The 23,542-nt window shown below is 34.6% G+C and overlaps 1 protein-coding gene across 4 annotated transcripts in view; it reads left to right on the top strand.

The window, feature by feature from the left end:
* The window catches only part of DENND4C (DENN domain containing 4C), a 93,003-nt gene that overhangs the window by 49,231 nt on the left and 20,230 nt on the right, over positions 1–23,542 (top strand). For 2 of the 4 annotated variants that reach the window (XM_081066057.1, XM_081066058.1), the window contains exons 14-25: positions 1,118–1,153; positions 1,241–1,371; positions 3,465–3,597; positions 5,946–6,152; positions 9,747–9,875; positions 10,039–10,183; positions 10,454–10,600; positions 14,955–15,077; positions 15,936–16,082; positions 18,725–19,881; positions 21,903–22,080; positions 23,365–23,468. In XM_081066057.1, the coding sequence (XP_080922183.1) occupies positions 1,118–1,153; positions 1,241–1,371; positions 3,465–3,597; positions 5,946–6,152; positions 9,747–9,875; positions 10,039–10,183; positions 10,454–10,600; positions 14,955–15,077; positions 15,936–16,082; positions 18,725–19,881; positions 21,903–22,080; positions 23,365–23,468 (2,637 nt within the window). The remainder of the gene's footprint in view (positions 1–1,117; positions 1,154–1,240; positions 1,372–3,464; positions 3,598–5,945; positions 6,153–9,746; positions 9,876–10,038; positions 10,184–10,453; positions 10,601–14,954; positions 15,078–15,935; positions 16,083–18,724; positions 19,882–21,902; positions 22,081–23,364; positions 23,469–23,542) is intronic. The other 2 variants (XM_081066056.1, XM_081066059.1) reach the window with 1 other exon arrangement.

Here is a 23,542-nt window from a genome sequence, read left to right as displayed (position 1 = left end):
CAGTTTTTTTTTTTTTTACAAACTACCTGTATAATCATCATTATTAGCCCATGATCTGAGGGAGACAGTATGGGTGTGTGTGTGTGTGTGTGTGTGTGTGTGTGTGTGTGTGTGTGTGTCTGTGTCTCTGATTCTGGGCTTAATATAAAAGTCATTTTCCTTGTAACTAGTTTCTAACATACATAACTAATTTTTCTCTTTGAACTTCACTTTGTTTTTCTAACTACTAAGTACTAAGAACATTTCATTGAACCTCCTAAATATTATATTTTTTTTATTTATATGAATAAGATAGGATTTAGTACTTCATTGAAAAACTTGTTTTATGCATAATGGAGTCCTATGTTCTTTTGTTTCAATGTCTTTCCAGATACTTTTGTCCTAGTGGAGGATATTTGGAAATATGTTAAATTTTAAAGCTTTACTCACCCATCCTGAGGAAGTTTAAGTTGATTCTTGACAGTTGATTGATGACTTACATGTTATTTCTTAGTTTTACTAGAGTTCTTAGTTTTGCTAAGTGGATCTTGGGATCTTTGTTAATGCAAACCATATATTATACAAAATTTGAGATTATATCCAGAAAAGGTACACTATTATGGCATTGTAGTTCTTACGGGCTCCTAATGATTCATATGCTTTAGAAGACTTGATTAATTTCCTCCCATTCTGTCAGTGTGATCTACAACTTCAGGGATGTGATTACAATTACTTAACATTTTTACTTGTAAAATTGATGGTCCAATATCATTGCAGTCAGAGGATGCTTAGATAATATCAATCACTAATGCAGGGGTTTAATAATAATGAAATTTTTGATTTGAGAAGCCAGATTCCCCAGTGATTTGCCATCTTCTGCTTGTGAAGAAGGATTTATGAAAAAAAAAAATGAATCAAAATAAATTGTTTTCTATTTTAATAGTTATTATTTAATAGTAAAATATTATTATAACAGAAATATTATACTTTAGCCTAACATAGTACAGGGTCCCAAAAATATATTGTGAAGTGTTTTGTATCCACCCAATATTAAAAGAATAGTTTTTAAAATAAGAATTTAAGATAATCTGTATTAAATTCACAGTAGACATTTTCACCATGAATGCTTCCTTTCTAGTTGTTTCCTGATAAAGGCACGGAGAAAACAGATAAGGTATTTTTTTCTGAAACTTAAGTTTTTAAATTTCAGAATTAGGTCTTGCTTATATACAAATTAATTAGAGAAAATAATTATTTTCAGGGTGATTTTGATTCAACAGAAGATACCAAATTGATAGAGCTAGATGACTCACAGAAAAGTGAGCACACTGTGTTCATAACGCCACCAGAGCCACCTCCTGATGATGGGAAGGACCTGTCACCAAAGTACAGGTAGCAGGAATTTTTTTAAAGAGCTATTTGGGCACAGCTTGAATAATTTATTTTGATCTTTTGTGATTATTAGTGGATACATATATTAATTATTTGTGAAGGTCATTTTCAAAACTTAATGAGTGAACTCATGGAGATGAGTATTTTATGGAAATGTCACTGGGTAATGGAAGGTAAGAATTGGACAGCCTTGTTGAAGATAAGTCAGATGTTGATCACTATTCACTTAAACATTTAACCACATTTTAATCTTTAGAAAGTTCATTTCTGAAGAAGAAAAAAATGTACTTTTGTGAATTTCCTGCTCTCTTTGGGGGTTTTGTTGTCAAAAGACTGAAATTCTTATTCATTAGTAAGATGCCAGAGTGAACTTAAAAGTAAAGGGCCAGGAATCATTTTTTATTAAAACAAATGTAAAGAATAGGATTTGTATGGGAATCTTTTGTGAAATTAAGCTGTATTTGATTATTTATTATAATATCATAATTATAACAACAACAGAGGCGTGGAAAACATAAGGTGTTTTTTTCTTAAACTTAAGTTTTTAAATTTGAGAGGTAGGTCTTATATACAAATTAATTGGAGAAAATAATTGTATTTAGGTTGATTTTGATTCAACAGAAGATACCAAGTTGATAGAGCTAGATGAGTCACGGAATTTTTTAATAAGCTGTTTATTACAGAGTTTAATAAACTTAGAAAATCAAACAAAAGAAAAGCTAGCATCAATACTTAATGTCTGTTAATAATTGTATATATATCTTTCCTGTCTTTTTGTGCATAAATTTGCATTTACTATTCTTAAAACAGATAGGAGTTCGTCTTGTACATATTCTTTGTAACCTGTGTTGCCTGGTCTGAACAGTTTCCCATGCCATTAAATATTTTTGTGCCGTATCATTTTGAATGACCACATTGCATGCATTTATTGTGATTTGTTTAACTAGTGTCCTTTGGATTTGTTTGTAGTTCTTTGCTATCTGTATCTTTGTGTATATACACAGTTATTTTCTTCGGCTATGTTCCTAAAAGAATATCTGGGGCAAAGGAAGTATAAAATAACTGTCTTCCAAAAATAGGGAATTAATATATAATCTCAGAAGGACTGCATAAGAATAAAAAGTATATGCCATAGGGATTGAGTGGCTTAACTAAATACTATTTTGATTGCATATTAATTATGGAATTCTTTTTTACTTTGGTTTACTCACTGTACATTGGAACCCAGGTATTGAACAAGGTAAATCAAATAGGGAAAGGTCGTATCTCACAGAATAAAATTGGCCAAAGGAAATAAGCAGTTTCCGAGAAGAAATCCCAGTTGTCAATAATATGAAAATATATTAAGCTTTTCTAGTATTCAAAGAAATTCAAACCAAAATGATGACTAGAAGCATTTTTAATCTATCATATTGACGGTAGGCTGTGCTACTAGTTAGAGTATATATTAATGTGTATGCAAGTATATAGCCTTTCTGGAAATAATTTGGTAGTGATTATAATAATTTTGATTCTCTTGATAAACATTGAACATATCAAACCCTGTTATTGGGCATATCCTAAGAAAGTAAGCAAAAGTATTCACAAAGATACATGTACAAAGATATTTAATTGCAAAAATTCAGAAATAACCTAAAAATGTCCAATAGTAAAGAATTGGTTAAGTTATGGTATATCCCTAAACTAAAAATGTTATGGATTTTTTTTCTTTTTAGATACCAGTGCAAGATACTTTTATGAACAAAAAAAAATTATGAAGTGTAGTAAATATTTTTCAATATACATTATCATTGAACACATGGGTTTTGTTGTAAGGGCTATCAATTCCTGTGTCAAGTCAGATCAAAGTTTTGTGTTTTGCAGAGATTGGTTGAAAATAACAAATAGGGTGGGAGGAGCCGAAGTTTCTATTTAGATAGTCTGTGTATTTTATAACTGCATTTTATATTTGAAAAAAAAATTTTCTGTATTAGAATTTTGGGGAATAAAATGGGATACTATTTGAGATTTAGAAATATTCACCTAAATTTTAGAATAATATAAAGAGTTAATGTATTGTAAATCAGCAGTTCTATTTTTGCTTTTTATTTTAGTTACAAATACTTTCCAAGACTGGACCTTAAGCTTTTTGACAGACCACAGGAGTTGAAACTTTGTTTTAGTAGACACCCTACTGGGAATAGCATTACAAACAGTCCAGCTCTCATGGCTAAGAGAACTAAACAGGTCAGATATTCTTTATTTAATACATGTTAATTTAAAATGTAATAAAATATGTGTATGTGATATGCAGCTCATAGTTTAGAGTTATCACCCAGGGCAACCATTTGAAGACCTACTATGGTTGTTAATGAACTAATTTATATTTCTTGAAACTCTACTGAAGTTTTTGAATGCTTTATGTTTACGCTTTAAGAAATTCCTTGGGAACCAAATACACTTTTTAAGTAACAACTTAATATTGAGATATTCACATGTCATACAATTCACCAATGTAAAGTATACTCAGTGGCTTTTAGTATATTATCAGGGCTGTGCAACTGCCACCTCAATCAATTATAGAACATTTTTGTCACCCCAAAAAGAAAGCCCTCACCCCATAGGGAGTTAACAACTCCGTGTTCTTCCATCCCCCACAGCCTTAGGCACCCGCTAATCTATTTTCTGTCTCTGTAGTTTTGTCTATTCCAGGCATTTCATCTAAATGAAATTGTATAACATGTGGCCTTTTGTAACTGGCTTCTTTCACTTATAATAATGTTTTTAAGGTTCATCTATGTTGCAGCATGTATTATCAGTACTTTATTTTTACTGGTGAATAATAGTCCATTGTGTGGATATACTGTACCACATTTTTTTTTTCCATTCATGAACATGTGGGGTGTTTCCTACATTTTGGCTATTATACATAGTGCTGTTATGAACATTTGTGTACAAATGTTTGTGTGTATGTATGTTTTCATTTCTCTTGGATATATGCCTAGAAGTAGAATTGCTGAGTCATATGGTAACTCTGTGTTTAACCTTTTGAGAAATTGTCAGGCTTTTCCAAAGTGGCTATACCATTTTAAATTCCCACTGGCATTTAAATGTATGATTATGAGCATTAAGTGTATGAGCATTCCAGTCTCACCACATCCTTGTCGATTCTTATTATCTATCTTTTTGATTATAGTCATTATTTGATTATACCTAGTGGGTGTGAAGTAGTATCTCATTGTGATTTTGATTTGCATTTTTCTTGTGATTAATATAAATGTATTTTATAACAAAGACTACATTCTGAAAGGAGTTGAAGTGAGTTAACTGAGGGCAACCTAGACATCTTGTTTTAATACCATATCTGGTGTAGGCATAAGTCTGGTGTAGAGTTCAGCTATATAGTTAGATGTGAGTTAAAATTAAACGTCCTTTATACAGATAGTGACATTTTGGGGGTCTACAAAACATGGAAAATTTCACAAATAAAATCCTTAGCTCAGTTTTTACCAATTCCTATACAAATCCTTGAGGTAACCTGAAGTGTTCTTAATTTCGTACAGTGCACATTTCTCTCAGTGCTGTCTGAAGGGAAAATTATTTTTTTTACCCATACCAGCTTAATAAAGGCAAGTTTTTAAAATGGAAATTTGCCAGTCTTTAAATTTCATTTTCACCAGAATTTTTTTTCCAGGCTAGCTGGAAAAGGAAAGGACCTTCAAATCTTAGAAAACAAGTGACTGTGTGTTCAGATATATCTTCAAGTCTCATGGAAATAGAGATCATGAGAAAAATTAATATACCAGATAATTTTTATTTAGAACACGTCTTAGCAGAAGGATCTTTAGTGCAAGGCATACGTACAATAACAGTCTGCCATATCTGGAAGGTTCTATAGTTTCTGGGAGTATGTATAGTTTGATAAAGCTCAGCAGGTGATTTTGATACTTAGTCTGTTTTCCACCTAAATCAAAATGAGAATCAGACGTCGAAAACATGACTATGAAACTATTAGCTAGGAAGGTCTGTGATCTTTCTCAAGACTGTTGCCTTGAGGAGAATAGTTCTTTTCAAGTAATCGGTCAATGAAGGAATTAACACGGACTGTGGTGAGGGGGAGGCTAAAGTATAAATCTTGGCAAGAAATGGTCTAGGGCATCTTAAACTTCTTAGCAGGGAGGAGTGAGAAGACTCACTTTTCAAGAATGATGTTGAGGAACTCATAGGCTATAAATGGTTAAATCCCTTTCATCCATCAAGCATATGACTGCCTTCTCTGTGAAAGGTGCCTAATTAACTAACTGTTATATTTAAAATATGAATGATCTCTGCTTTTAAGGATTTTCTAGTCTGTTAGGAGACGCATGCCTGCCAATAAATAGTAACAGTACAGTATAAAGTGCTTCTATAGTTGAATGTTGAAGGATCCTTGTGGCTCTAAGTAGGAAGCCACTCACAAAAGTAAAACTATGAAACGCTTGATTTTAGAATGAAATTTTATGTTAAATTCTTTTCTCCTATTTCCTTCTCACCCCCCGCCCCCATCCTAATGAATTTTAGTAAAGACCATAATGTTTTATGTATTCTCTTTGTAGGAGATAAAAACAGCTCATAAGCTGGCGAAGAGATGTTACACAAATCCACCACAGTGGGCCCGGTGTCTCTTCAGTCACTGTTACAGTTTATGGTTTATTTGTCTCCCAGCCTATGTTAGAGTTTCGCATCCTAAAGTCAGAGCACTTCAGCAGGCGTATGATGTACTCATTAAGATGAGGAAAACAGATGTGGATCCACTAGATGAGGCAAGTATAACAAATTGAGATTGTTACTAAGATAAGTTTCATTTTTGTATTCTTAAGAAAGTTTACATCTCAGTTGCTTTAAAGTGTCAAATAATTTTATTAAGTAGCAACGGTAAAACATTTACTCTTTCATAGAGTGAGTACTTACCGTTTATTTTCAAATATATTTATTTAAAATTACTGCTTTGGAATGAAGCAGAGACTTCCTTACTTAGACTAGATTGTTTACCCTTGATAAATAGAAAATAATATTGACTTAATATAGCTTTGTTAGGAAGCTAATAGGAAATAGGCTTTTAGTAAGTGGCTCTCCACTTAGGACTTATGTCCGAGGGTGAGTTATAAAACCAGTCTGTGTTTCAGATTATGTATCTGAAATATAGATCCGAGTTTCTCAACCTTGGCACTATTGACATTTGGCCCACGTAATTATTTATTGTCCTGCGCATTGTAGGATGTTTAATAGCATTCCTGGCCTCTACCCACTATATGCCAGTAACATCCCTCCCCCGCCATGGCAATCAAAAATGTCTGCAGACATTGCCAAGTGACATCTGGAGGACAAAAGTGTCCCACTGATGTAGATAATAATAGTACCTTCCTCATAAGGTTAATTTGAGGTTTATTAAATCAGGTGATGCACATAATGTGCCTAAAATAGTACCTCGCTCATAGTAAGCACTCAGTGAATGACGCTGCATGTTTTACATACATCATCTCTCTTAAGCCACCGTATACCCATCCTACGAGGTAGGTCCAGTTATTGGTTGAAGAAACTGAGTCACTTACTTAGCCTTTCTCTTGGCTATTTTTTCCTTTAAAATTATTTTTGGTGTTAAAATAATTATACGTGATATTTAGAACCAGATTAGAATTTAAAATGAAGTTGAAATAAAAATTCGGAGTAATGGATATCTCGGGGGAGGGAGAAAGCACAAGGATAGAAGAGGGATGGGATTGAAGAGAGCACACTGTAGCGTTCAGCAACAGCTATAATTTTTTTCTTTAAAATAGAAAGGATCTGAAACTAATACAGCGTCTGTGGTATTAAGATTTGGTAATGATGTGGGCACACTGAAACTCATTTTTCTCTAGGTATTGTCTGTATGTTATAAAAGCTTTTAAATTAAAAAAAATAAAGTTATAAAACAATTACTAAAATATCCATTCTCATATTTGATTATATTTTCTCTCGTCTGATGTGTATAAAACTATTTGGAAATTAAAAATACTCGATCAGAAACAGTGTTTTGTATCTCATACATTTTAGTGTTTTAAAAAATTATTCTGATAGAGTTAGTTTTAATATCTAAGATATATTTTAAGATGTGTTTTAACTTTGTAAAAGTTGTAATAACCTAGATTTTTAAAATAAAACTTTTAGAAAGCCCAGACATAACGTTATGCCACCTAGGTTGAATTAAAATTAAAATGCATAATGCATTTTGCATTTAATACTTGGGCTTTTAATATTATTCACTGAATTTTTAATGAAATATTTGTGTCATGCTTATTCCTACATCTCTCAGTCTAACAGATACTGTTATATATTGTTGAGTAACAAACCACCCCAGAACTTAGCGGCTTAAAACATCCATTTTATTAAATCTTTATTTGTTGAGAATTCGGGAAGGATTCTAGGCAATTTTTCTGCTTCTTGAATTAACTGAAATCCCTTGGTTATAATCAGTTGCTAGCTGGTCTGGTCTGGAGAGTCCAAGACAGTTAGTTTAACTCAAATGCCAGCCAGGTACCTTGGCAAAATTGACCAGAAGGCTAGGCTCAGGTGGGCTGCTCTCCCTCCATTTAGTTTCAGGACCTCTCCATGTGGTGGTTGGGCTTTTTCCATGATAGCTTAGTGTTCCAAGAGCATTTGTTTCAAGAGAGAGGAAGTGGAAACTGGCAGTTTCTTAAATCCTAAGCCTGGAAACTGGTACAGTGTCACCAGCCGAATTCTGTTGATCATGCAGTCTCTTAAGTCCTTGCCCTTCGAGTCGAGGACAGGGACATAGGCCTCTTAGTGGGAGGGGCAGCACAGAGTTGGTGGCCATCTTTTATCTACCACAGATGCCCGAAAGACACCATGTTATAGGCAACAAAATACTGCAATTGGAAAATGATATACCTGGCATGATTACTATTTCTTTAGTTTGGTGCCTGGTTCTTACATAGACAGGTAAACCTGGAAGGTTGGGGGAACACTTTGCAGACTTGAGAATAAGTTCATTGTCGAGAATCATTTTGGAGAAAAATCAGATTAATCCCAATTTGACAAAGAAAGTGATTTCCTTATAGTTGAATAGAACTTTAAGATATTTTAATACAACTTCAACCTAAAGCTGAGATGCTCTGTAGGAAGTTTGTAACATGGGATCTTGCCTATATTTGAATTGGCTCTAATTGTTATAAAGTGTGTGTTTTATGTAGAGATCAGTTCTGCCTCCCTGTGGCTTTTTGGAGTTGTACAAACTGTTTACTCCCTCTCTCTGTGACAGCTCTTCAGATATTTGAAGAACCCTCTTGTGACATTCTTCATCCCTTCTTACCTGGTTCCTTCAGTTGTTCCTCATTCATGTAGTTTTGTAGAACATTTTTAACCTAATCGCTTATGGAGTTCTTCTAACAGTTTCTGACCTCCTTCTGCTCCTAAATTACTCTCTGCATTCTGTCTTCATGGTACTCATCTTTATGAACCTCTGCCTCTTCAAATTTATTTTTATATTTTATTTCTTTTGTTCTCTTGGGTAAAATACCCTTTCTCACATCTTTCTAATTTTCCCTTCAATAGAAAGAGCAGCTTGGCTTTATGACACGCAGAGTTGTTAACCAACTCTGTCGTAAACAGCACATTTTACAAGTCCTAAGAAGAGTATCTTCGATATGTATATTTCTTTATTCTCAAATTAAGCTATTTGTTTATTATAAATAAGTCTGGCTGCCCTGTCACTATTTCTATAAACTGGCTCACCTCTTTGCCAGGGATCCTTGAGATTCTTATTTTATTTTTCATGGTTTCTTCTATCATCTTCTAAATATGTGAGATTCTAACTTTTAGGAGTACCCAATTGACTTGTCCTCTTATGATTAAATCTAGCCCCCCTTGGTAAATACTATCCTCAGAAAAGCCTTTGCTAATTATATTACAGTGTTTTTAACTTTCTTCTCATACTCAAAATTTTAACATGGGTTTACAGAATTCTGTTTGTTATGTAGGCATCCTGGAGAATGCTGTCTTTAATTCCTTTGACGTAGAATATAAAGAATGATTTGGGGGAAAGCAATTTTTAATCATACTTGATTTTAAAAATGAATTTCTTCTCAAATTATGGAGAATAATAGTCATTCTCTGTGTAAACTTAGTTACTGAAACAAATGGCACACATGCACATAAGTCTTACATGAAATAGTTAATAATGCTGGTACTTCCATTAATGAGTAGGTTTTAAAAATAATTTACTGAGACTCAAACCAGAACAAAGGAGAAAGTAGTGCTTAATAACTTTGAAGAATTGGGTAAAGTCATTAAAAAACCTCTACAAGTCACAGATGGACTAATATGCTAACTGCTAATGCTTTGATATTATTTTTTGTTAGGTGTGCTATCGCGTAGTAATGCAACTTTGTGGACTTTGGGGTCATCCTGTTTTAGCAGTGAGAGTCTTGTTTGAAATGAAAACTGCTAACATAAAGCCAAATGCTATTACTTATGGTTATTACAATAAGGTAAGTAGGATTGACGTTGGGCAATACATGCCGCTTATTAAGATTGATAATTTTTTATACTTTCTTTTAGAGGTTTTGGGGTATACGTTTTATACATGTATTATATATGTATGTATATTTTTAAAAATCAACTATTGTTAATAATCATGATTTTTACCTGTAGGTAGTTTTGGAGAGCCCGTGGCCTCGCAGTAACCGCAGTGGTATCTTCTTGTGGACGAAGGTACGGAATGTGGTACATGGCTTGGCACAATTTAGGCAGCCGCTTAGAAAGACTGTGCAAAAGTCACAGGTCTCCTCAATATCAGGTAATACATGTGATTGGAAAGATACTTTCTTGCTAAACCATAAGCTTTAGAGGTATATGAATTTTAATTATATGAAGTAGAGAACTTAAATGAAATTCTGGTCGATATTTTTATATACAACTAAAGACAGAGGTTACCTTAGTCCCAGAATGGTTTCCCCCACTAATTTAGAAAGTGTTCTGCAATTTTAAATGAACTTTGGGTCCTTCATGTTTAGTTTCAGAGGTTACCAGTGCATGAGTTACTGACCTGCTGTGTCCTTGTCTTTAGCTCCTCAGAATGCCACAGGTGGAAGTGATGGGGACACGGTGAGCCACGGTAGCGTGGATAGTTCTAATGATGCTAATAGTGGGGAGCACACAGTCTTCGTCAGAGATTTAATCAGGCTCGATTCCATTGATAATCACTCTAGCACAGGTATTAAGTCTGCGTTTTACTGACCCATCACTTCCTCTCATGTTAAGTCTTTCCTTTTTTAAAACACTTTTACCCTCCTTTCTCGAGTTTGTGCAATATGAGTACTTCAAAAACTAGATATAATAAGGGAAGAAAGTATACCTCTGGTTGTGGCTCACTTCTCTTTATTTCCTGTCGTATAAATTACCTTTGGAGTGCTGTACAAAAGGCTCTAGCATGGAGCTTCTTTGCATTTGTTCATCATTAGTTTGTGAAAGTATATCATGTAATTGTTAGGAATCGTGAGCTGAGGAACTTGAATATTAGTGATAACTTGCAAATCTTTTCATTAAGTGGGAAATATTTATTAAAGATTTGAGATTATGGCTATTGAAGAGGGAGGAAAATAAGCCACACACTGAAAAAAATATTCTTTTTGTATAGTCATTACTTTAAATGACACTTTTTAAAATCTGAGAAACTACTGAAGCTACTTAATATGCAAACTATCAGCGTAACCTCTGTCCCCTGAAGGTAGGAATAAACGTGATTAAAGGAGCACATTGAGCAGATATATGTGTGTTGCACATCCTTCTTCTTGTGTTCTTTTTCTTTTTTGTTGTTGTTAATATCTCAAGCTTTTCTTTAAAAAGAATTCTGAGTCTCATTCCTGTACTCCATCTGATGAACTTGTCTCAATGACTGAAGTTTCCTTTCTTTGCCTTTGTTTGCTCTGCTTTTGGTCTGTGCTGTTTCTTGGTGCTGCATTTGTCCTTGGCTGTCATGGTGTGGGGGTGCAGACAGACTTGTGTGACGTGAAGCCATGGATACACGTGTGCATTAATTCTACCTTTGAATGTTAACTGCTTCAGGTAATTTCCCATTTCTTAGGTTAAATTGTGCTGACGTGCAAGGGTGGGGGAGAGACATCTTGTTGTATTTTAAGTATCGTTACCAGCAGAAAACAATTTTAGTTTTCTTCACTTTGTCTCCTTCAAATAAGTGTTATCATATATTATGTACTACTAAAAATATCCAACTAACATTTGATGATCGATTTGCAAGCGTATTTGTTATCTTATTTGAAAGTACGGTGTGATTTGCTATAATTCTTGTTTTGAGATTGGTTTGTAGTATTGTGTCAAATAGTTTTATAGGCATTGAAGATTTCAGCGTGCTAGCTGTTGAGGTGGTTTATGCTTGCTAAAACTGGTCTACTGAATTCTTATGCTAAAAACCACCCCCATAATTACAGAAGCATGTCTAAATTATTGAAAGTCAACATAAGGCTAAGTTACAGTCCTGTTTGTATATTAACTTTCTTTTATCAAGTAGGAATTTTTATGAAACTTTCATTTTAAAGCCACCTTATTTTATTTCCTCCTGTATTTTATCCTAATATTTTTAAAAGAAATGGATTTCATATATGAAAAACCAAGAAAATAATTTTGTGGTATGCAACCATTTCACCAGGAATAAAAATAATAATAGATAAATACTCTCCTTGTCCCTCTAGGTTTTAAAACTTGTCTCCTTTAAGAGAAAAAAATGATCTCCTCATAATCCCGAGTAATTGGCATAAAGACTCCAATAGTTGGGGAAGAAACTTCAGATCCCTTTTCTATATATTTCTTTTCAGCTGCATTTCAAATGGCTGAAGCCCCAGTACTGAATTTACAGTGATTATGTATCTCTGGTGATGTCATTTGATACTTTGGAAGACTTGCAGCCCAGATGCTTAAGTTACTCTTTTCATTAAGGACTATCTTGTAGAATCTTTCCACTTGATACCTGATACTGAGTCACTTAGCTTGTTGGGGAGCATATCTGGGTTTAATCAATTTACTCAGTTTCCAGTCCAGTGTCCTTTTCATGGCACCACAGTGCTTTACCTGTCTTTCTGAGGGGGCCAATAAAAATGTGACTGAAGTTAGTCATTCTAAATAGCAGTATTTAAAGAAGTTTAGTTCTTTTGTTATATGGCAAATCCAAAGTTTGAGTGGCAGTGTAACAAGTGGTAGTAGAAAGTATAAGACACTATATTTTTTGTTATATGTGTTTTTCATTGACATCCTTTATAAAAGGATTCTCTAGTAAATGATAGTTTAAAGCCAAGGTAGACTTTTAAAATACTTCATTTTGAAACACTTTCATATTTATAGAACTGTTGCAAGAATAGTACAGAGAACTCTTGTATAACTTTTATCTAGATTCACTCACTTTTAGTTTGCCACATTGGCTTTATCATTTTCTTTCTATACACATATGCACATTATTTTTCTTTTCCTAAATCGTGTGAGAGCAGGTTGCATACATCTTGCCCTGTTACCTCTTAATACTTCAGTGCTATTTTCCCTTAGATAACCACAGTATCGTTACCAAATTCAGGAAAACATTGATAAACTGTAGTCTACATTCCAATTTTGTCAAATATTGTAATGTCCTTTGTGGTACCTGAACTCCCTCTCTTTAGTCTCCTTTAACCTGGCACCGTTCCTCACCTTTTTTTTTCTTTGTCTTTCATGACCTTGACCGTCTTGAAGAACTCAGTGCAGTTATTCTGTGGAATTCTCCTCAGTTTGAGCTTGTCTTCCATGTGATCAGATTAGGTTATGCGTCCATGACTCTACTACAAAAGTCATATTGTATCTTTCCGATTATCACATCGCAGAGGCACACAGTGTCTGTCAGCCCCTAATTGGCCCTGTTAATTTTGATCACGTGTCTCAGTGTTTGGTTTTTCTTAGGTACTATTCTCCCCCTTGCAGATAATGAGCTGTCTCTGAAGAGACAGTATGAGACTATACAGTACTCCTCTTTCTCATCATACTTTCGCTTTTAAATTTAGCATCCATTGATGATTCTTGCCTGACCCAATCTTTACTATGATGGTTGTAAAGTGGGGGTTTTGCCAGGTCTATCCTCCCTCCACATTATAAGATGGGATTCTATTCTATGTCCATTAGGCGTGCCTTCATCATGTTCTTTAGCACTTCCTTTCTTTTCTTGTGCAATAAAATGTTCTGGATTTATTCTCATACCTTCCCTGCCTGAGCTCTGGAATCAACCATTTCTTTAAGGATTCTAGGTTCCTTTTAATGAGCAATAGATTTTTAGAAACCAAAATCTGGGCTCTAGGTGTGCTTACTGTTACCAAGGTGTTACTGCTTCTAGATTTTTTCAGCAGAGCTACAAAATATGTATATATATTGTAGAAATACTTCTAATTCCAAATCAACCCCACAGGTTTTTCTTTGCCTTCCTTCATTCCATTTTTAAAAAATCTCTCTTCTCTAGTAAGAGTCTTGCCTCCCCAGAACATCCTTACATGTACTCATTTGCTCAGTCCTCCAGTACACATAAAATAATTTCAGAATTGCTACACTCATTCCCCTGTGAGAAACAAACCTAAGAAGTTTAGGATTTGAATATTTTTCCCCCGACCCCCCATCCAACTTAGGGTATATACTCAAAATAATGTGTTTCAAAGTTACTTGGCGTAGTCCTTCCCAATCTTAACATGGTTATGTTAGTCATATGAAATATAGTTGGTTTCATTTGTTTCTATTTGCATTCTAGTTATTCCCCTCCCTCAAACCCCTGTTCTATTGATTTAATTTTTTTTATTACCGTGTTTCCCCGAAAATAAGACCTAGCCGGACAATCAGCTCTAATGCGTCTTTTGGAGCAAAAATTAATATAAGACCCAGTATTATATTATTTTATGTTATGTTATGTTATATTAAAGACCCAGTCTTATAGTAAAGTAGTCTTATAGTAAAATAAGACTGGGTCTTATGTTAATTTTTGCTCCAAAAGACGCATGAGAGCTGATTGTCCTGCTAGGTCTTATATTTGGGGAAACACGGTATGTGGAAGTTAATACATTTCCAAAAATAAAAGCAATATAACAAGCCATATTTAGAGATTTTCCTCTCCATCCTTTCCATCCTATTTTCTCTCCACATCTTGTAGGTAACTAGTTTTATTGTTTTCTAGTTTATTATTCCTACATTTCTTTTTGCAAAAGTGGAAATATGTTTGTTTTATTTCCTGTTCTTAAACAAAAAGTAGCATTCTATAAACACACTCCAAAAGAAACTTTTCAAGACATCTTGTCGAAATCTTAAGTTACAGATGAAGAAATTAAGGTTCAGTGCTTTCAAACGTGTAATGGTTTTTTTCAGTCTTTGATGTTCGTTTCTCCTCTTCTTTGCTTATCGTTTTAAAATGTTTTGTGCGCTTTGTAAGCTTTCTTGTCTTCCTTTTCTCTAAATTTAATTGTGTAGATCAGTAGAATTTTCTTTTGACATTTTATAGCTGGACTATAAGTATATGAAAGCATTTCAGTGTAAGCCTGCATTGTTTTTTGTAGGTGGTCAGTCTGACCAAGGCTATGGGTCTAAGGATGAACTTATCAAGGATGATGCAGAAATTCATGTGCCTGAAGAACCAGTAGCAAGAGAACTGATAACTAAAACGAAAGTGCAGACAGAAGGTTAAGTACTGATGTTTTCTAGTTTTACTTAGAAATATACCTGTATTAATTAGAAGTGTTATTTGATAATTTTGGTGATAATTTCTGGAAATGTAAGGTCTGAGCTTATAAAATACTATATATTGTTATGTATAGTAGACTTTGGTAGTCTCTGAATTTTAAAATTTGAGACCTTTAGAGACCCTGTAGGTCAGTTTTCAACTTTGTAGCAAACTGTGACCCATTAAAGTAATCATTTGCCAAAGGTATATAGCTACCAGTACTTTGTGACAGAACAAGACTAAACTTTGAGTCATCATATTTGTATTCTAGTGTCCCTTTTATTTTAAAATGCTTTCATTGCATGTCCTTCAAATATCTGGATAGTTTTCATTGGTGAGTTAAACGTAGTCTTTGTGGTTTCCTGTTTTTTTTGTTTTTTGTTTTTTTTTGTGGGACTCACTGAGGTAGAAATGATTTGTCATAATCATTTTATGGAAATATGGAGGAATATCTTGACTTTATGGTAATAGGATGTTCTTCCTATCTTTTTACACAAAAGTATACTTTCTTCAATGATATCATTTATTTTGTGCCCTGGAGTTACGCAGAAGCAAGCTCTGTCCTGTTGACAAGTGATGAGGAGTATAACTGAAGGCCAAAGCTTTAATTCCCTCAGGCATGCTCAAGTTAGGATTATTGAATGCTAACAGAAAACTTTTATTTCAGTCAATACCGGCAACATTTATGAATAAAGTAGTCAGATATTCACGCCCTCTTGGGGGAAAAAGCTACATAAAATATATTAAAATCAGTATATGGTTCCTGTTCAATATTGGCAAAAGTAGGAATGATAACATCCAAATGTTTTTTTCTCAGAGGTGTATGATGTCTCTGCTGTTGTGGCAAAACATTCACAACCTAGTGGAGAGCCACAGAGTCCTACGGAGCCTCCTGCGTGGGGCAGCAGTATTGTGAAAGTTCCATCTGGTGTATTTGATGTCCTCGGCAGGAAAAACAGCACTGGTGAGTCTTTACGTAGTGGTTATTAATTATTTAAAATACACTTCTGCAGATATACATACATATGTCTTTAAGGAAATTAAATTGTTGCCTTAATTGTAATGAACATGCTAAAGAGCCAGAAGTAAGTTTAAATCCTATAAATGGTCTAAAGGAGAAGTTAAAATAGTTGTTATTTAAAGATATTTAGTTTTTAAAAGGAAGGCTATTTAGAGTGTTTAGTTGATGTTTGGAATACCTTTTCTCGTGAGTGCCTTTTCTCAGTTGGGTCCCACTTTCTCATGGTAGATAATGAGAGATGAGTGTAGGGCTTCCTGTCCTCATCAGGGACAGAGAAGCAGTGATGTGACCAAATTCCAGAGGGCTGATGTGTGATGGGATAACTCCTGTCATTGAAGGGAAGTGGAAGAATGACGTCACTTACTCTGTATACAGGATACCAGTGGCTCTTTAATTTTGCCCCAGTAAGCACCCCAGTTGCTTCTTATTTGTGATTGAGTATTTGTAGTGAGTGTGACTGCCTTGAATTTGAGTTTACTACTCTCAGTTATGTTGTAGTCTCCCAAGTACCCTTAAGGTGCATATCTAAGTGTGGGATTTTCAAGGACAATGGAATTAGCTTGTGTCCTGCGCCCTCCCTTAGTAGCTGCAATTCACTTCTCTACAGTGGACTCTCTTGTCTGTATCTGTTATAAGACTTTATAGAAATGAATTTGCCCAGCTTTTTAAATCAATGTAGAAATACTTCCTATTCCTAGTCTTTTTTTATTTTTATTTTTTTATTGTACTGTGATACCAAGTCCACTGTATTTTTTGTGCTGGAGGGGTAGTGCTCAGGAGGAGGTAAAGGTTTTTGAAAAAAATAATTGAGATATATCCTGGATACCATTTTCCCAACTTGTTGATAGCAGGTTAAGAAAAAGGAAGGCAGAGTTTTCTTCATCAAACGTTTAGAATCATCTCAGAATATTGAATTGGACGTGGTCTGGAGACTGGTGTGTTTCCTTCTCTTTTGACTCATTTTATTTCCATATTACATCTTGAGCTAGGAAGACTTTATTAAGACAGAAGGAGGTGGTAATGGGGCTTTTGCCAATATATCAAGTAGTCAAACGTATTTTAAAATTGAACAAAATTTGCCACTAAATTCCTAGAAATGCTATGAGAACCAGTAAATTTACAAAGATCTGTTTCTAAAATATTGGTAAAAGTTTTCAAAGCAGGTGTAAATTTTGGAGTTGTAAAATAGGCTAATATAATTCCCCTAAAAGCTTTAAAAACATCTCTAAATGCTTATTATTAGTTCTGTTTAATTGGTATGATTATGATTATTGGTTGGTACCAATTTGGAAAATTAAAAAGAAGCTTGAAATCAGTTTGGAAGATTAAAAAAAGACCTTATCAAAGACCTTCCCCCAAATCCCCCCGGTTGTTATGCTTTTAAAAAAAAAGAAATGAAAATCTTAGATATAAATGGATAGACTTAAGTTTGGACAGTGATTCCAATAGGAAATAGCCTTTGGTTTTGGAGTGAGAAAAGTGCATGGTAGCAAAGAGTAACAGACTGCTTGCTTGCCCCAAAGTTGGAGGGTGGAGAGGGGGTAGGCTTTGGGGTTCATACAGCCACTGGCATAATTTTATTCTACTTGATCAAACAAGACTGACCTGTGAGGCCTGGGATCATGCTGTTTTCTTTGCGATTGTATTCCTACCGTGTTTCCCCCAAAATAAGACCTAGCCGGATAATCATCTCTAATGCTAATTTTTGGAGCAAAAATTAATATAAAAGACCAGTCTTATTTTATTATAAGACTGGGTGTAGTGTAATGTAATGTAATGTAATATAATATATAATATATATAATATAAATAATATAATATATAATATAATCAGGTCTTATATTAATTTTTGCTCCAAACGACGCATTAGAGCTGATTGTCCGGCTAGGTCTTATTTTTGGAGAAACAGGGCTAGTGCCTCACTTAGTGGATGCTAGTAGGCATTCAGATGTTTTTTGAAGGAAGGAATATATCTGAAAATTTTTTAGCTACTCATACTTTATCAGCCCTCTTGGAGTTTCCCAATTCTAAGCACTCTATTCTAGATTCTTTCCTTTGGGGCAGATATTTCACTTTGGAACAGTAAGGCTTAGACTATAGCAAATACATAATTCCTCCATGATTATGAATTTGTTTTGTGCAGAGTAGGTTCCTGGCAAGTATTTGTTGAGTTAGATATACGAAAGCTAAGATAGAAGAGGTTGTTTATTTTTAGATGTTATTTAATGCAGAATGGATTTCTTAAAATGAATGTAAAACTTTTAAATGTAAGATATCAATCTATATTGATAAATGTGAATAGTACAGGTACATATAGCATATATTGCATGATCTTATTTTAAGTGTGTGTATATATATATATGCATAGAAGATAAAAGGCAGATTATACATTAAACTGTTATAGCTGGGAGGCAGGGTTGAATGAAGGTTTTTTTTGTACTTTTTTCTGTGTACCTTCCTTTTACTTTCTGAACTTTCTGAATGTTTGAGTATTTGTCACTTTCAAAAAATCAGAAAATAAACTTTCTAATAAAAGTTACATCAGAAGACAGAGATTCATTTTTAATATTGTACTTTCCCTTTTAGGTAGTACATCAAATGTGCTGTTTTCTACTCCAGATCCAGTTGAAGATGCCGTCTTTGGCGAAGTTACTAATCTCAAGAATGGTGATAGAGGAGAAAAAAGACAAAAGCATTTTCCGGAGAGGAGCTGTAGTTTTAGTTCTGAAAGTCGAGCAGGAATGTTGCTTAAGAAGAGCAGTTTGGATCTGAATTCAAGTGAAGTGGCCATCATGATGGGCGCAGATGCCAAGATTCTCACAGCAGCATTGACATATCCTAAGACTTCTCCACTCCATATTCCAAGAACCCACAGCTTTGAGAGTATTAGCTGTCATTTAGCTGATACTAGGACTCGTGTGTCCGAAAGCACTTGGGATTCTGAGCACAGATCTTCCGTGTTAGAGATGCTTGAGGAAAGCCAGGAGCTCCTAGAACCTGTGGCTGATGACAGTGTACCTGAAACTACTATGACAGAGGATACCCACGACGGTCTGCAAAATGATAGTAACAGTAGTCAGCCCAGAGACTTGAAAGCAGGACCCAAAGATCTGATAAATAAAAGAAGTAGTTTATATGGTGTTGCTAAAGCTGTTGAAAGGAAAGATGTTGAAACTGGACTTGATCCTTTGTCTCTTTTAGCCACTGAATGTATAGGAGAAAAAACTTCTGATTCTGAAGATAAATTGTTTTCTCCAGTGATTGCACGTAATCTGGCTGATGAAATCGAAAGCTATATGAACCTAAAGAGTCCCCTGGGTAGCAAGTCTTCTAGTATGGAATTGCATGGAGAGGGAAACAGAGAGTCTGGCACTACCACTGCATTTATTCACCCTTTAGAGAGGAGATCAAGCCTACCTTTAGATCATGGTCCACCAGTGCAGGAAAATCCTGAAAGTGAACAGAGTTCCCCTGCAGTGTCTAGATCTAAAACTTTTGCTGCACGTTTCACTCCCTCTCGCAGTTATAAAGACCGTTCAACTTCTTTATCAGCTCTGGTGCGTTCTTCACCCCATGGCTCATTGGGTTCTGTGGTAAATTCTTTGTCAGGGCTAAAGCTGGATAATATACTCTCAGGGCCCAAGATAGATGTCCTAAAATCTGGTATGAAACAAGCAGCGACAGTAGCCAGTAAGATGTGGGTAGCTGTAGCGTCATCTAACTACACCTCCTCAGATGATAAGGTAAGAATGGTTTATGTGTGGAGTCTGTCTGGTACGGGAATGTTTGTAATATTTTTCTATATACAAATTATTTAGAGATTCCTAGTAACTTTGGTTTTTAAATTTTAAAACTTTATGCATATCCTGTTTCTTTCTTGAAATGACTTGAACATAGTTGCACATGTAAGGAAATGAATATTGAAGGAAAAAAATCAGAACTACTTTATAATTCATAGATCAGTCTGCCCTAATGATTAATGTTTGAATTTAATAATGATGCCATGTTATATTTGTATAGCTCTGCAGTTTTTAAATAACCTTTACCTGGGTTATCTCCTTTATATAAGGGAAGTCACTCTACAACTTAATCCATAGATTTCATACTGTATAACAAAAAACTGGTAATTCTTTAAAAAATCATTGTAAAGATAATCATTAGATCTTATGAAACTAAAAGTGGGGAAATTTTGCTTATTTGTTTTATAGAAAACTTTAATTAAAATTTCACTATTGTGTTCAAAGAATTTTAGTACTATAGTAGAAAAGAGATATCTATAAATGTTTGCTATTATAGCACTGTTTTAGATACTATCATAAGCTATATATTTATTTTGATACATGAATATATAGGTATGTAACATATATTTAATGTTTATAGCAACTCCATGGGTTGGAATTACTATTATCCCCATTTTATAGATGAGGTCTGTGAGATTCAGAGAAGTTAATTAACTTCCCCAGTTCACACAACCAGTGAGTGGCAGAACTAGAATTTGAGGTCTAGGAGATTGGTCCTGGAGTCTATGCTCTTAACCACTGTAGTAGCAAAGAAGGGAGCAATATCTTACCGTGTTTCCCTGAAAATAAGACCTAGCCAGACAATCAGCTCCAACGCATTTTTTGGAGCAAAAATTAATATAAGACCTGGTGTTGTATTGTATTATATATTATATATTATATTTACATAAGACCCGCTCTTATAGTAAAATTTATGTTAATTTTTGCTCCAAAAGACGTATTAGAGCTGATTGTCCTGCGAGGTCTAATTTTCGGGGAAACACAGTAGAAGAGGTTCCTGTGGGGACCATCCAAAAAGAGCAAAGTAAGCGATATCTAAGTTGGCTTTTGATGGATACATTTAAAGTTTTTGGTTAGTCAAAGTGGTAAGGTGGCAAAATGTATATCAGAGAATAATAGGAAAAGCATGGAGGCTTTAAAACACCATGCATTTTCAAGATAATATAATCAATTTCAGATTGTTAAAGTTCTAAATAGGAAGTAGAGACAGGAAATTAAGTTGGACAAATAAGACTTGTACACCATTTGAAAGAAAATCTTATTCTATATGCAAACTTAATTGAATTAAAAGTACAATGTTGAATATTGAGTATTATAAGACAAATTGCATTTGTATTTAAAGAGCGTACAAGGTCAGTTAAGGAAAGACAAAATAAGCTGGCTTCAAAAGTACCTTACCCTGGCATTATGTTAAAAAAAGCAAAACAAAAACCCAGAATGAGCCATTTTATATTTGAAATTGCCAGCTGAAATTCTCACAACAACTTTATTTTAAAGGGCACATATTGTCCATATTTTTCAGATGGTATAATTAAAAGTTAGAGAAAAGTAATTTTTGCAAGGTCACACACCTAATACGTGATAGGGAGCCAAGGTCATGCACGGTCTGGCTGTTTCTGACGCCAGAGCTCCTTCTCGGCTTCTGCTGCCGTCCTGATCCCCCTAGAGACAGTGAGCTCCTAGAGTTCCTTCATTTTATGATATTGAATATTGAGAAACACCCCATATCCAAACATACACGATGGCACAACACAGTCTTTATGTATTATAGGTCATTGCTTGAATGTTTTAAAGTTTAGAATAAAAATTCCAAATAATAGAAGAGTTTGTAGTTTTGAAAAATATGGGGATGATCATTTATTTAAGCATTATAGGGGAGTTTATTTCTGAAAAGGGTGAGGTAAATGTATTCTCAGTGGATAAGGTATTATTTATGTGTGTGATTTTATTCTTTTCAATTAAAGGAGGAAAATAACAGAGATTACAGCTTCCCAGCTGGCCTCGAAGACCACATTTTGGGGGAGAATACATCACCTAACACAAGCATCTCAGGGCTGGTCCCCAGTGAACTTACTCAGAGCAACACAAGCCTTGGCAGTAGCAGCAGCAGTGGAGATGTAGGAAAACAGCATCACTCAACAGGTATGGGTTTTCCTCCTCCCTTTTAGTTCATGTGCCTATACCTTTCCCTCCTCCCACCTCACACACAGTAAGCCTCATTTGTTGAGACGATCCTTTTTTTAATATAACCACACGACGCTATCACTATTCTTTCATATGATCTACAAGTACTGAAGTCACTCACTGATATAATTTTAGTTACGTATATTTGTGAGTTATATCATTAATTCTGAAGCTTTAGTGTGTATCAGAATCACCTGGGGAATTTGCTTTAAAATGTATTCAAATGTCCAAGCCATAGGCTAAAATTTTGGGGACTGAATCTGTAGGCCTTAGAAATGTGTATTTTTAACCAGCATTCTGGGTGAATCAGATGCATACCAGAGTTTGAGAGTCGGTGGGCTGCATCAGTGAAATTTCTTAGCTTTTTTGTTTTAATTATAATTCTATTTATTTTATCCAAATTTCTATTAGGAAAATTTTCAGATGTCCTGAGAAGTTGAATGGGGTGTACACACACACACACACACGCACGCACGCACGCACGCACGCACAGCCAAAAAAATTATACACATGCTAAGAGATGTTATCTATGTATTTTTGAAGTTGAATTGAATTACGGTAGCCAATGTGTAGGTAGGTAGTATGATGTTCGCTCAAAAGATGGCGTTAATCAAATGAATGCTAGCGCCACCGTGCGACAGGCAGGACAGTCAAAGAAAATGGCGGAAGCATGGTTGTCATTTGAGGAGTGCAAGACCATTTTGAGGTGGTTTTTGAAAGTCAAGAATGTTATGGAAGTACGACGATGAAGGCGTGAGTATGCAACTACCTCCAACATGCCTAACAATTGCACGCATTTGTGATAAATTTGAGACGCGTGGTACTGTGTGAAGAAATTGAAATGGCATGCACAACAATACAAGTGGACACTTTGGTCAGCATTGCTCAAGCAGTACTTCGCCATAATCAGAAGTGTCTGGACGCTGATGGTAACCAATTTGAGCACCTCTTGTAACTGCAGAAGTCATTAGTGACTTGTATTTATCTTTTGTTATCAGTATATATCGAATGCTACAATTTTAGTATTTAATACAGTTTTTTCCTTTCTTAAAATGTATATGCATTTTTTTTGGCACTCTGTGTGTGTGTGTGTGTGTGTGTGTGTGTGTTTACATTTTTTATACTGAACAATTTGAAAATAAATTGCAGACTTCATATTCCCCCTTAAATACTGTAGTATGCATTTCCAAAGAATAAGGACATTTTCTTATATAATGTGTTATGATGGTTACTTCTCTCTAGGTGAACTTCCAAGAGGCATAAAAGGGCAGGACTTTGAAAAATCAGACCATGGTTCTTCTCAAAATACCAGCATGTCTAGCATCTATCAGAATTGTGCAATGGAGGTAAAAATTCCGTTTCTGCCCATGATAAAGTGGCTGTAAATACATTTTTATTTTAGAATGAAATTTAACAGAAT

Source organism: Rhinolophus hipposideros (assembly GCF_964194185.1).
Source record: "Rhinolophus hipposideros genome assembly, chromosome: 11".
Classification (NCBI taxonomy): Eukaryota; Metazoa; Chordata; class Mammalia; order Chiroptera; family Rhinolophidae; genus Rhinolophus; species Rhinolophus hipposideros.
This window is presented reverse-complemented; position numbering and strand designations above follow the sequence as displayed.